This window comes from Schistocerca gregaria, chromosome 7, assembly GCF_023897955.1.
Source record: "Schistocerca gregaria isolate iqSchGreg1 chromosome 7, iqSchGreg1.2, whole genome shotgun sequence".
NCBI classification, from domain to species: Eukaryota; Metazoa; Arthropoda; class Insecta; order Orthoptera; family Acrididae; genus Schistocerca; species Schistocerca gregaria.
The window spans coordinates 256,522,115-256,537,363 of NC_064926.1; the positions used below are offsets into that span (position 1 = coordinate 256,522,115).

Sequence of the window (15,249 nt, forward strand, 5' to 3'; positions counted from 1 at the left end):
TATGTGCAACAACCAAGGAGAAGACCGGTGGCCAAGAACGATGTGCTCAGTTCAAGAAGTATTAAGATAGCTCTTACATCTCAAACATCTAAGAAGCAATGACGGCAATAAAAGAAAGGTTCAAGAGGGAGACTAAAAGTCAGAGTGAAAAGATATCAATTCGCTGACGACATATCTGTCCTCAGTGAAAGTGAAGAAGAATTACAGTATGTGTTAGACGGAATGAACAGCCAAATGAGAACTCAATATTAATTATGAGTAAATGGAAAAAATGCGGAAGTAATGAGAAGCACAGAAATGAGGATAACGAGAAGCCTAACATCGGGAATGGTGATCAGGAGGAAGACGTAGTAAAGGGACTCTGATAAAAAGAAAACTAGCTTAGGCAAAGGGGATATTCCTGGTCAAGAGAACTTCGGCATACCTTCGCTCCCAGCTTCAGGCAGTGTTAACTTCGGTCACACAGCGTGAGGCTCTTGCCAATGGGCGTCATGGTGGGGGTCCGGATGGGGGTTTTTCGGGGACGGCCAGCTCGTCCTACGCATACCCTGATCGGACTAAGACTGTGGCTGCCCGGATACTGCCCACATTGAGGCTGATCCCTCACCTGTGGCAGAGTGGGAGGTCGTCTCGAGGTGTGGCAGGGTGCGAAAGACATTCCGGAGGGCTGAACAGAAGGCCTCTTTAGTTTGTCTGACGAACCTGTTTCAGGCTCTGTCTCCAGCTGATTCTGATGTTCGGCCAGAGATGGCTGCTTGTCCTGTTCGAGAGGTTGCCCCTCAGTCTGCAAGATCCGGGCAGTGGCAGAGGGTGGGCTTACTGGTAGTTGGGAACTCCAACGTAAGGCGCGTAATGGGGCCCCTTAGGGATATGGCAGCAAGAGAGGCGAAGATATCCATTGTGCCCTCCGTGTGCATACCGGGGGTAGTCATTTCAGACGTGGAAAGGGTCCTTCCGGATGCCATGAAGGGTACAGGGTGCACCCATCTGCAGGTGGTCGCTCATGTCGGCACCAATGATGTGTGTCGCTATGGATCGTAGGAAATCCTCTCTGGCTTCCAGCGACTATCTGATTTGGTGAAGACTGCCTGTCTCGCTAGCGGGATGAAAGCAGAGCTCACCATTAGCAGCATCGTCGACAAAACTGACTGCGGACCTATGGTACAGAGCCGAGTGGAGGGTCTGAATCAGAGGCATAGACGGTTCTGCGACCGTGTGGGCTGCAGATTCCTCGACTGGCGCCATATGGTGGTGGGGTTTCGGGTTCCGCTGAATAGGTCAGGAGTCCACTACACGCAGCCAGCAGCTACACGGGTAGCAGGGGTTGTGTGGCGTGGACTGGGCAGTTTTTTAGGTTAGATGGCCTCGGGCAAGTACAGAAAGGGCAACAGCCTCAAAGGGTGCGGGGCAAAGTCAGGACATGCGGGGACCAAGCAGCAATCGGTATTGTAATTGTAAACTGTCGAAGATGCATTGGTAAAGTACCGGAACTTCAAGTGCTGATAGAAAGCACCGAAGCTGAAATCGTTATAGGTACAGAAAGCTGGCTGAAGCCAGAGATAAACTCTGCCGAAATTTTTACAAAGGCACAGACGGTGTTTAGAAAGGATAGATTGCATGCAACCGGTGGTGGCGTGTTTATCACTGTTAGTAGTAGTTTATCCTGTAGTGAAGTAGAAGTGGATAGTTCCTGTGAAATATTATGGGTGGAGGTTACACTCAACAACCATGCTAGGTTAATAATTGGCTCCTTTTAGCGACCTCCCGACTCAGCAGCATTAGTGACAGAAAAACTGAGAGAAAATTTGGAATACATTGCACATAAATTTTTTCAGCATATTATAGTCTTAGGTGGAGATTTCAATGTACCAGATATAGACTGGGACACTCAGATGATTAGGACGGGTGGTAGGGGCAGGGCATCTAGTGACATTATACTGTGTGCACTATCCGAAAATCACCTCGAGCAATTAAACAGAGAACCGACTCGTGGCGATAACGTCTTGGACCTACTGATAACAAACAGACCCTAACGTTTCGACTCTGTAAGTGCAGAACAGGGAATCAGGGATCATAAGACCGTTGCAGCATCCCTGGATATGGAAGTTAATAGGAATATAAAAAAAGGGAGGAAGGTTTATCTGTTTAGCAAGATTAATAGAAGGCAGATTTCAAATTACCTAACAGATCAAAACGAAAATTTCTGTTCCGACACTGACAATGTTGAGTGTTTATGGAAAAAGTTTAAGGCAATTGTAAAATGCGTTTTAGACAGGTACGTGCCGAGTAAAACTGTGAGGGACAGGAAAAACCTACCGCGGATCAACAACAAAGTTATGAAACTACTTCGAAAGCAAAGAGAGCTTCACTCCAAGTTTAAACGCAGCCAAAACCTCTCAGAAAAACAGAACCTAAACGATGTCAAAGTTAGCGTAAGGAGGGCTATGCGTGAAGCGTTCAGTGAATTCGAAAGTAAAGTTCTATGTACCGACTTAACAGAAAATCCTGGGAAGTTATGGTCTTACGTTAAATCAGTAAGCGGCTCGAAACAGCATATCCAGACACTCCTGCATGATGATGGCATTGAAACAGAGGATGACACGCGTAAAGCTGATATACTAAACACCTTCTTCTAAAGCTGTTTCACAGAGTAAGACCGCACTACTGGACTTTTATCTCCTGACACACTTAAGCGCGTCTCAGGATTCACAAGGGTTGTTCTGCCGTACCACCCAAGCTGTAAAAATTGGGAGATGGCAGACAGTCACAGGGAATCCTTTCTGGTCCTCCCCGAGGCTCATCTGCTCGCTGCTCTTTTAAGGATTTTCCAGTTGGTGCTTGTGATAGCGTGTATCGTTGTGATAATGCATGGTCTTTCCTTGGTTGTCCCTCAGCCATGTAGGCCTGCTTTCCGTGAGCCGATATATGGGTTGACAGCAAGTCTTATGCTGTACACTGGTGTATTACCAAAGACCTTACAGTCATTGTCTGTAATGTCTTATCAGTTAGCACTCTGCAAGAAGATGTGAACCTTGGTGTCGAAAGGTCCATATTCGCGACAGGTAGTTTATTGCGCCCAAGGTCGCGAAGAAGTACGACATTCGTTATCTTTGCCTTATGCTAGGAAGGAACTGGTAGGTTCCCCTTTCTCTTTCTTCCCGGTCCCAGAATCATTGACATTCTCTGTTAGTACATGCTTTCGATTCCTCTTTCGATGTCTCAATTGTGCTCAATATCTCACTTACCTGATCACATCCCCACATTTTGAGCCGATATTGTGTACCTCCCTTTCTTTCGGCTGGGAAAAGGACTACGATACCATTAGCGCCTCATTTGTTGTTGTTCTATACGCCCTTGTTCTCAGAGAACAGCCTGCGAGCTTTTAGTTTTATGATTCTATGAGCTCATATGCTCACCCATACACCATAACAGGGACTCAGATTGCATTTTAGTGGTTCTTAACGCACTTAAGGTATCTTAGAGCTTATTTTGTCGTTGATTCTATCTTTCGTTCACGATTTTTATGCCTCTGTGGTAAACGATTTCCGCGTGTCCATTAAAGTTTAGATTTATGTCAATGTTTATACAGGATCACGTGAGTTCTTATTTTCTCTTAACAGCGTGTTCTCTTACTCCCAATTTTCGGCTTTTTCGTCGTTTGTTATACAGGGTGTTTCAAAAATGACCGGTATATTTGAAACGGCAATAAAAACTAAACGAGCAACGATAGAAATACACCGTTTGTTGCAATATGCTTGGGACAACAGTACATTTTCAGGCGGACAAACTTTCGAAATTACAGTAGTTACAATTTTCAACAACAGATGGCGCTGCAAGTGATGTGAAAGATATAGAAGACAACGCAGTCTGTGGGTGCGCCATTCTGTACGTCGTCTTTCTGCTGTAAGCGTGTGCTGTTCACAATGTGCAAGTGTGCTCTGGACAACATGGTTTATTCCTTAGAACAGAGGATTTTTCTGGTGTTGGAATTCCACCGCCTAGAACACAGTGTTGTTGCAACAAGACGAAGTTTTCAGCGGAGGTTTAATGTAACCAAAGAACCGAAAAGCGATACAATAAAGGATCTGTTTGAAAAATTTCAACGGTCTGGGAACGTGACGGATGAACTTGCTGGAAAGGTAGGGCGACCGCGTACGGCAACCACAGAGGGCAGCTAGTGCAGCAGGTGATTCAACAGCGGCCTTGGGTTTCCGTTCGCCGTGTTGCAGCTGCGACCCACATGTCGCCAACGTCCACGTATCGTCTCATGCGCCAGAGTTTACACCTCTATCCATACAAAATTCGAACGCGGCAACCCCTCAGGGCCGCTACCATTGCTGCACGAGAGACATTCGCTAACGATATAGTGCACAGGATTGATGACGGCGATATGCATGTGGGCAGCATTTGGTTTACCGACGAAGCTTATTTTTACCTGGACGGCTTCGTCAATAAACAGAACTGGCGCATATGGGGAACCGAAAAGCCCCATGTTGCAGTCCCATCGTCCCTGCATCCTCAAAAAGCACTGGTCTGGGCCGCCATTTCTTCCAAAGGAATCATTGGCTCATTTTTCAGATCCGAAACGATTACTGCATCACGCTATCTAAGCGTTTCAAGAGTTGCCTTACGTTTTTCTCTAATTTATTCTTGTTTTGGTAAATACTATAATACCATATCTCTAGTGCGAATGTGTCAAAAATACGGCTCCCTGGTCTCGTCTGGGACGCGGAGGGATTTAATTCGACCAGCGCTTGAGTGAAATATTCGTAACGTAGCTCGCTATTATTCCTTCTCTTTTAAATCTTGAGAGGCAGGTAGAAGCATTGCCTTAATTGGTTCATAAGCAACAGAGATTCCACCAGGAGAACTACAAGCAGTTGAATGAAGGTTCCTGACTCTGTTTGTTGTGTTGTTAACTCGAGTTTCATTTCTTACGAATATGTGTGTAATATGTGCTCAGAAACTAAAAAGAGAAAACATAATTGTGAATGTCGTGTCTTCAGTACAATATGAGTCGTGAACTACTTCGTTACAGGGAAAGACAGCAAACCAATGAGTGTTATCTGTAATCAAGTTATTGTTTTTCTTAAGGAATACAAAATTCGTCGCCACTGCGAAAGAAATCATGGTGCACAGCATGACTTAAAAAAAAAAAAAAGGGTCGAGACAGTTCCAAACAATTTGGCAGTGTATGAAAAAAGACTGACAATGTGAAGTCGTGCCAGATGTATGGAATCCTCAAAAATAATGCATACACTAAAGGGAAGATAATACACGATAAGAACAGGTTGAAAAAAAAATGAGAGGGCATTCTGTACAGTAATGCCTCCGAATTTCTTATGTAAAGCTTTAAGGCTTTCGAAATAAAACGAGGGTTATTAACATTCTACATTTCTCTATGTCTACATATTTGCAATCCTCTGCCACTAGAGGTCTCCGAACTCTAGTGTGTCACAAGGCGACGTGTAACGTAACTGTGGTGGTGTGTGAGGAACAGAGTGCTGTAAAACAGTTTCGAATTCGAAGAGTTCGTTCACACATAGAGCACGCTCTCCTTCAGCGTGACATGCTAGATCACAAATACAAATGCTGTGACATCTTCAATAACCCGACGCCTTTGGGTTCACTGTCATCGATCATCTACGTCTACATTTACAAAGAATAAAGGGAAATATTGTGTTCAACATGTGGCGTCTGAAGTTACAGACAAAGAAATACAGGCAAACTCGTCAATATCTAGAGAAACACCCATTAGTTCTTCGAAGATTAAAATAAACCATTGTGATACACAGTTTTATCAAAACGAAAGTGATGTAAATGGTAATTTAAGTTATATTCTGGTAGATTTACTCATCCGAACAAAGTGAATGTGTGTGTTGTGAAAAATGTGGAGGGCCAGTTAGTTTACATGAAGACAGTGAGGTATCAAATGGACTAGACAGGAAACTTATTATTAAGTTTCTGGTTGTAAATATACTTATTCATTTTGGAATTCTGGTAAGTGTACAGATAGTTATTTAGAAGTAAATGTTAGGTGGCTATGTGGCTTGAGAGCTATTGGCAAAGGACACACTGCAGCAGAAACGATGTGTGCCGTAATGAATAAGCCATACCCACTTTGTAAAATCGACAAGTATGCAGGATTTATTGGAGCTGCTATGGAATCTGTAGCATGTGAGTCAATGAAGAGTGCTGCAAACGAAGCTGTTGAAATAAATGATGATATGACTGACATACCAGTAGCTTTTGATGGCACTTGGCCGAAACGCGCCTACAGTTCCAAGAATTCTGTTGCTACGCTGACCAGTGTGGATACTGGAAAGGTAATAGATTTACAGATTTTAACCAAACATTGTTATATGTGTAAATCAGGGAATGAAGAAGAGCATATCTGTGAAAGAAATTATGAACGAACAAGTGGTGGTATGGAGGCCTCTGCAGCTATTGAAATTTTTAGTCGATATGTGAACGGAAGGGGAGTGTGTTACACTAAGTTCTTAGGTGATGGAGACTCAAAAGCATATAACGGTGTAGTAGCCGCTGTGCCTTACGGCCAGAAGATTATCACAAAACTGGAACATGATGATCATGCCCAGAAGAGAATGGTCACCAGGTTGAGGAAGTTGAAACAAAGTTTGAGAGACAAGAAAGTTTCTGATAGTGAAACCAAAAGAGGCAGCCTGACAGACAACATGATTGATGAACTACATCAGTATTATGGAATGGCCATTAGAAATAACACTGAGGATTTGATGAAAATGAAGAAGGCAGTATTGGCTACCTTCTTCCGTAGACTGTCAACTGATGAAGAACCAGTACACTATCTTTGCACTCCTGGACTTGATTCATGGTGCAATTACTGCAGTGCCCAGTACTTAAATAGTTCATACAGCCACAAACATTCCATCCCAGCAGCAGTCATGGATATCATAAAAGCTATATACACAGGCCTGGCAAATCCTGAATTACTGAAGAAGTTTTTGCATGCTCAGACTAAAAAATTCCAGTGAGTCGTTCAATAATCTTATAGAGACTCGCTTAGCAAAAATGTTTTTATTGGAACGAAGACACTGAAATGGGGGGTCAGTGATGCTGTTATTGCTTTTAATGATGGCAAAATTGGCAGGGTGAAAGTGATAAAACAAATGGGAATTAATCCTGGAGCAAACGTCATCAGAGAACTTGAACGGGTGGACAATGTTCGCATTAATTAAGCAGAGTATGCAGCACAATTGGCCACTAAGGAGTCCGGAAAGAATAAAAGAATAAAATACTAGAAAAAACTCAAGAGGGTGATATACAGTACTGTGCAGGGTGCTCTGAGTGACTGAAAATAAAAAAAATCAACCATGTATTGAGTTACAGTCTTTTGAAACTTTAGAAGCTGTTCCTGATAATTTACATTTCCTGTTGCATTTTTCCCTGGATCTTAGAAACCACTTCGAACAGAATATTTGAATTTTGAGCGAGTAATAACATAGATATCCTGAGTCTACTGAACTAAAAGAGGAACATGATGTTATTTATAATTAAAATTATTTAGGATAACGTACAAAAAAATTAGAAAAAAATTTACTGTGTAATATAAAAATTGTATTTCCGAAAGTAGTGGCTAAAATTCCATTATTGTAGTTCAGTAGACTCAGGCATACAGTTAATGTCCTGTACAAAAAAGTGACATGTTAATGGCTACAGCGGTTCCTGAAATACTAAGAAACAAAGTCACTAAATTTAACATTGTCGGGATAGAGCGTTCCAACTCCTCTTAAATCATGGTGGATCGTTTTCGTTCTTTATCCACTTGCTACGCACGTAGCTATTCAGACCATAATTCCTCTACATCTGTCTTACTGACACTAAGTGCTGCCAATTTACTGTCTAAGTGACATGTTAATAACTGCACATCTGCTTTATCTAGCTGAAATACTCTCCTAGCCTTCTTGACTGATTTATTAACTTTCGTAATCATAGTTACTATAATGACGTCATGATCACTAATTCCTGTTTCTATTCTATACATAATCAATAAGGTCTGGCGTATTTGTAGCTACGAGGCTTAAAATATTTCCATTGCGTGTGGGCGTCCGAGCTAGCTGCCCAAAACAATTGTCATAAAACATGTTCCAAAGTATTTCGCATAATTGTCTGTCTGTAGCCCTCTCAGTGAATCCATAGACGTCCCAGGCTCTTCTCGGTTGGTTAAAGTCGCCTGTAACTGGTATTACATGGTCTGGGCTGTTGACCGTAGACTTCCCTTCGAACGAATCTAGAACTGCCACAGCGGAATCAGGTGGCTGGTAAAAATGTCCAACAATTACTTTAGTTTCACGTACATCTGTTATACGCAACTACACGACTTCATTGCCACACTCAACTTCGACCTCAATAGAGGCAATATTTTTGTTAACTGCAATACAAATTCCCCCTCCTATGGCTCCTAATCTGTCTTTCCGATATACGTTCCATGACTCACTAAATATCTCAGTGCTTTCCACTTCAGGTTTCAGCAAACTCTGTGTCAAGAATAACCTGAGTACGAGAATTTTCTTGGAGGGAAGTAAATTCGAGATCTTTATTACAAATATTTCTACAGTTTATGATAGATTCGCGACAGTCGACGTTTGACTTCCCTTGCTGTGAATCGACTGGCGAGTGTTCATTAGAACACCTTAAACTACCGCCTAGCCTAAAAACCCTCATGTGCTCTCCGCAACTTCTCTGCTACCGGAGTCGCTGCTTCCTTTGTTAGTGCACCTCTGACCTTTCAAGGGGAGTCCTTCAAAATCCCCACACGATAACGACCGTCCAGAAATTTTCAGAGACGATGCATTTGGTTGAGACCCTCCACTCGGCTCCAAACCATAGGACCCCAATCGACTCTCGGAACGATGATGCAAATTACGAGTTCTGCTCTCAACCCGCGCGCGAGATCAGCAGTCTCCACCACTCTACCAGCCGCTTGTAGGAACTGAGGCTGGCCTCTGAACCTATGCGTCAGGCGTCATTGGTTCAGATGTCAGCCGCAACTTGCAGACGTCTGCACCCTGGATGTTCCATAGCCACGGGCAAGGGGGCCCCCACTTCTCGGTTGAGGCTCCCTGACACACATACCGAGTGCGCATTGGCTTTAGTTCCAGCCCTGAGCCCTACCTGCCTAAGGAGCTCCACAACGCGCCTAAAACTGCTAAAACTGGAGCTCCCAATAACCAGTAAGCAACAACCCCCCCCCCCCCCCCACCTCCCCTGGGAGCCTGCTCATACACGCTGGAGGAGCGGCAACCTGACAAATAGCAGGATGAATGGGCGAGGCCAAGCGGCAAATATCAACTTTGGCTCTCCGCCTCAAGACGCGAACGCATTACCAGCCGCCACTCACCCTGCTATGAGGGCGGATCCACCGCGTCTCGTGCACTAGGAGGTGCCTCGGAAGCAGAGCCTGTGGAAAAAACAAGTGACACCTGAGGTGTCTCACGCGGCGCCCCAGATTCTCCACCATCCGTACACACCGAGGCAGCATCCTGAAGGCGATTGACCATAGGCAACAGCACTTTCAGCAGTTGACGAACTGCGGTCACCTCCTGCACGCAGCATCCACACATCCTGTCCATCCAAGAAAGACTAAGTGAACTACAAAGGCAGACAATCCTAGATATGCAACTTGCTACCCTCCGGATTGTCACTAATCGATTCTGATGCGTTAAAGAGCTACGAATCTGGCTGTTTTGTGAGCAGCTATTGCGCTAAAAACTTAATGGATTTACGCTTACAAAAACGTGAGGTTAATCGTCTTATACAAGGAAACGGAATTTAATAAATACACTTCGCGGAAAACACAGAAAAAAGGTAAGCACTTAACTTTCCGCTCTATAGACGCTCTCATATCGCAGCCGAGACCTGGAGTCTGACTGAATTACTAAACGACACTGACGACGAACACATATCTCCCAACAAACTTACTAAACAAACTGACGGTTGCTTTCAAAACAAAACAAATGAGCAACTACGGGCTAAATTACACTTAGACGGTCCCGACCTGGACCTATCCGCTTTTCAGCCGTTTCGAAAACTCAGATGTTTAAGACCATACATCGAATGAAACTGACAACAGAAACTAGAGGCTTCATCAGACAGGTCATACATAATTACTGACTTTCTACAAAGTGCATACTCATGAAGAACGCAACGCATTGTCAGGGTTTGTGATAATATTACTGGCTTCACATTCCTAGTTGAGTCTTTCGGAGAAATCTTAAAGCATGCCACACTTATTTCTTCTCCCTCCCCTCTCCTCCCCACCCCTCCCCCAGCCGCAACAAATGTTACCCATTGAGAGGTATCCCTACCTCTTGCTGTAATATGTAAGGAAATATGATCGTTTCGCTCCTTAATAGCTTCGAAGACTTTGTCCAAACCTCTAAAAACAAGCGGTACTGAGTAGCATCAGAGACGTCTGTAGGTTCGCCAAAAACTATTAAGTACCTAGCAAACATTTAAGCAGCAGTGTCTTCAGTTCACTGGGACATTGCATTTTCTGAAAGAACAACTGCTTACCATTGTTTGGATTTTTCAGGAAACTTCCTCAGCTGTAGTTAAAATGCGCCTCTTTATGTGATCACCGTCACTGAATGGCTTGCCTTGTTTGCCGATGTCATTGGCCATTCGTGAACTTACTCTCGTAATGGCTACACTTTCCTCGAAACGTTTCCTAACCATTAGAGCCGCCTCTATGGTGCATATACATTTTCTAAAGCAAACCTGATGCACAGAAAGTAGATCAAGAATGTTGTTTCCTGTTTCTCAAATTACAGATACCGTACGTTATTTAACCGTTGTAGTTGCTAAGAAATTGTGCCACCTGTTTGCTGTTTCAGGTGCGGGACGAGCTGGCAGCAGCGGGCGAGCAGCCAATCGACGACCGGATTCCTGAGGAGGACATAGTGGGCCGGACCTACTGCCGCATGCCGGCGACCTGACACAGCGGGTGCGAGGCCAAGGCGTCCGCTTACGTCACGGAGCCCGGCGCATAGCGGTGCTGCGCGGGACAGCATGTCGCTGGGGCGCCACTGGCCGTCAGTCAGACGTTGCGTGTGCAACTGAAACGTGTGATCGATCATATTGTTGACCGGTTTCATTGTTATACCGAATTACATGCAGGTAATCTTCAAAAGAGTTTGCGTCAGTGAAGTGTTATCAGCAGGCTTATTCAACCATCACGACGATATAAACGACGAATCACCGATATGAAAAAATAGTTTTTCATTTTGTCGTAAATCGGTTAAACTGGGCAACTGAACAGACGCTACAAAACTGTATCTCAACATGAGCACTATGCCAGTCGTACAAATGACGTTTCTTGTTTTTTTTTAAATAAACGATTGAATCTTTCTAGGAGATATTCACATCTAACAAAATTCTAGTACGGTTAAATCTGCTACAAAATTATATATCCGAAAAATGTAAGAATACGACGAAATTGAAGAAAACATTTCCTGGAGAAGTCAAGGGCTGAATGGCTATGAGCTGTGGTCCTAACCTTTGACAAAAAATGGGGGGAAAATTTCAGAAATTTCCTTTCTTTAGTTTTGCTTGTCCCTTCAACATGAGATAAAGCTATTACGTAACAAATAACGGCACTGTTCTAGTTCTTCATTAAGATTACAAGTTGATTTGGCTACCTCAGATTTTCATATTAAAAAAAATCGTTCAGTTCATCTTTTTGTGAATGGATCGTCACTCTGCCGGCATCATAAAAATAGAAACAATTTGTTCTACTTAAAGTTTAGTAGCAGCGGCGAACTTCATTGCGTCACATAATACGTGAACGTAACGAAAATTTTACAAAGAACAATACTTTGTTCTATGGGACCATTTACTACAACAGAGGCTGAAATCTTATAATGACACTAGAGATGCAGCAAACAGTGTTTCTCACAATATAATGCGTTCTAGTTGTGCCATTATCAAACATGGAGAGTTGTTTCAGCCATATCGCTGCCGCTGCCGCTGTCACGTCTCTGACGTTTTATATTATGTGGGTGAGACTGGTTTCGAAGACAGCATGCAAGGAAATCTGCTAGTGTTTCATAGCATACGTACATGTGTCAGACTTAATGTGCAGTTGCAATTTGGACTGTAATTATAGAAACTCCTAAGGCAACATTAAAGAGATTGTTGACACTAGTTCCTTGTCTGCGTCGTCAGTGGTGACCCAAAAGTAACGCGACTTCTTAATTTGCTTACAAAAACGTATGTGGAAATAATGATTTAGATGTATCTCATTCTAAAGTACAGTGTTTTCCATAACTTTCGAAGATAATTTAAGATCCCGTTGTTCCTGATTTTAATCATCCCAAGATTTGCCAAATTATCCGTAAACATTAAAAGAGGGTACACAAATCTGTATTCATATACTGCGATGTTATTTTGTAAACGTTGTGAGTTAGATACTTCCATTATCTCTCATTCCAATCACACAAAGCAGGCCCAATCAAATTTGAGAGACACGTTAAGTTGATTACAATTTCATAACTGGCAATAATGCTGTTTGTAAAATAGTTTTAAAGTAACGTGTTTCGTCGCACGCTTCTCGTTCTATGTATATGTCCAGCAAACAATTAAGATATTCTCGTAACTTTAAGTGTATGATAGGCTCTAGTAACTGAGTTACTTGTGTCTTAAACCGCAGGAGTTTCAGATCATCTTTCAGAATAAGTTACCGTCGTGTTTTGGGGACGTTTGGTTGTGACATGTTATTTACTTAACTGTGCAGACATAAACAGAATTATTTCAACGACAGTTATACAATTAGTAAACCTGAGAGCAACGCGGAGGGCCATATGATTCTCGGGTTCAGTTCGAAGCTGCATTTTCAAATGCATTTAGTCAGGATCGTGAAGTTGAACAGAATTTACTCGTATCTTGCTTACTGTCTACCAATTTTTTTAAAATGTGAAGCAGCTCCAGTTCTCCGTACCATCGTGTCCCCTAACGTAAGTTTTTAAAATCAGGCAGTATGTGGATATCGTAAAAAGTTCATCGAACCTAACCTAAAGGCGTTAAGCGAACGAAACTCAAAAGTTATGTAGTTAATGGAACACTCATTTTAAAATTTATAACGGCATTATAAATGTTCCTCGCTAAATTTAAATCATCCTTTTTGTACAATAATGATGTATAACCGCCGGCCTTCGAAAATAATGTGCTGTATATTCATGGAATTGAAGGTTACTAGCCGGTGTCAAAAGCGAGGAAGTGAATACAGACATTTATCGTTCTCAGTTGGTTGATCTATTGAGAACCTGATGGTCGTCAAGGCCTTTAAGTTGACACAGAGATATATGTAAAATTATCTTTATGAGAAAATGTATTTATTGATTGTAAAGAATGTCTGTAATAAATTATTTTGTAACACAGAATGTGAACACAATGTTTCTGTTTCCACTGTATCTATCCACAAACAAATTTTTTTCCTAATTTGTAACAATTTCGCCACAAGACATATCGGTGATAAAAATTTAATTGGTTGTCACATGTTGTTATAGATCCGATGAAGTGTGGAAAGTTTCATGATAAAATTCTTGCCACAATAGCTTGACATGTGTGTGTTTACGGTATTTTATGTCGGTTGTCATATTTGATACTTCTGTGTACATGGATAAGACTCCCGTACAAGGGACTGGTGACAAACGTGGTACAAGCATACACAGCTGCACGAAAGTAGTCGAAATTCGCCAAAAGTCATCGTCCTTGGACTTTGAAGCAGTCAGTTAAATTTAATTCTCTGGATTCCGCCTTTATTCTCCCTTCAGTTTCTTGTTTTAATCATTTCTGTTATTTACTGCAACCACCAGATATTTACACACCACTGCTTCTTCAGGCACGTGGTCATATAACTGTATGGTGTTCAGACCTTTTGTCTTGTTCCTTTCCACCATAATGAATTTTGTTTGATCGCCATTTACGTTTACTCGAAGTACCTTTGCATTTTGAAACAGCTATTTTGCGAGTATTGTCAGGAAATCTAGATTTCAGCGGTTAATGCTAAATCCACTGCAACGGCCAGTACATCCAGTTTTATTCCCATGATAATCTCCGTCCTCTGCTTCACTTGATGCAGCCAGTGCTGTGTTATGAAGATATTCCGTCTTCATGTGTGTCACGTGTTCTATGTCAAAAGCTGTCGAATATTCTCCATCCAGGTTCATTACCTCTTTTGAGTCTTTCAGTATAACTTTGCAATATTCGTAATCAATTTTGGTATTTCGGACTTACGAATTTTCTCCCACAACCTTTCCTCTTTAGGCTATCGCAGGTTTTCTTAAAATCAACTAATAATACTGCCATTTATTTGTTCTATTCCCAATATTTCTGCATGGTTTCTTCTGGTACAAATATCGATCAGTGGTGATTCTTCACATATCCCACTTATAATCTATTGTACCTTTTAAATATGTTTCCAGTCTTTTCCGGGGAAAATGTACGTGTCTTTCACCCAAACATCATTTATTCTTCATTCCAAATGTTTCTCACGAGTTTGTGTTCTTGTTTCGCAGTTGCATCTCCTTCCTTATGAAGTAGTTCAACGTTTATTCCATCTCTCTCTGGAGCTTTGTGGTTTATTAATATTCTGATTGCGCCTACTATCTGTTAGAAAGGTGCAACAAAGGATTCTACGATGTGATATTTATGTTGGTCTTCCATTTCTGTACTCATCTTCAACATTTAAAAGCACTTCAAAACTTCCTTTCGAATTTCCATATCTTTTAATCTTTCCAAAACGGCATTCATACTTTAACTTGCCATGCATCCGTAGTCCGTATCCTTTCCTGAAGAAGCAAAGTGGCCTGTAAAAACCTTATCATTCCCTGGAGTTTTGCATTGTGTTGTTTTTGCTAGACTTTCGGCATTCTCTCCCTTTTCCTTCCGAGAAGATTTTTGGTTACCTTATCAGCATTTTCATACGCTGCTTTGGTTACAACGGAATCTTCATGTACGTGTTTTTCCTTTCCTACTCTTCCTCTTTTCGTATTTGTTTACATTCTTCAGAGAACCAAGCATTTCTCTTGTTTTTTTCCGTTTTCAATGCACCTCCGCTGCTGCTTCCATGCTTGTTTTTATCATTTCCAATTGGCCTTCGTCGGCCAGTGTGGCCGAGTGGTTCTAGACGCTTCAGTCTGGAACCACGCGACCACTACAGTTGCAGGTTCGAATCCTGCCTCCGGCATGGATGTGTGTGGTGACCTTAGG

General features: G+C 42.3%; 1 protein-coding gene across 1 annotated transcript in view; it reads left to right on the top strand.

Moving 5' to 3' along the window:
• The window catches only part of LOC126281392 (dipeptidase 1-like), a 342,362-nt gene extending 328,944 nt beyond the window's left edge, over nucleotides 1-13,418 (top strand). The window contains exon 11 of the mRNA XM_049980319.1: nucleotides 10,875-13,418. Within this exon, the coding sequence (XP_049836276.1) occupies nucleotides 10,875-10,976 (102 nt within the window). The 3' untranslated portion in view covers nucleotides 10,977-13,418. The remainder of the gene's footprint in view (nucleotides 1-10,874) is intronic.
• The last annotated feature ends 1,831 nt before the right edge of the window (nucleotides 13,419-15,249 follow it).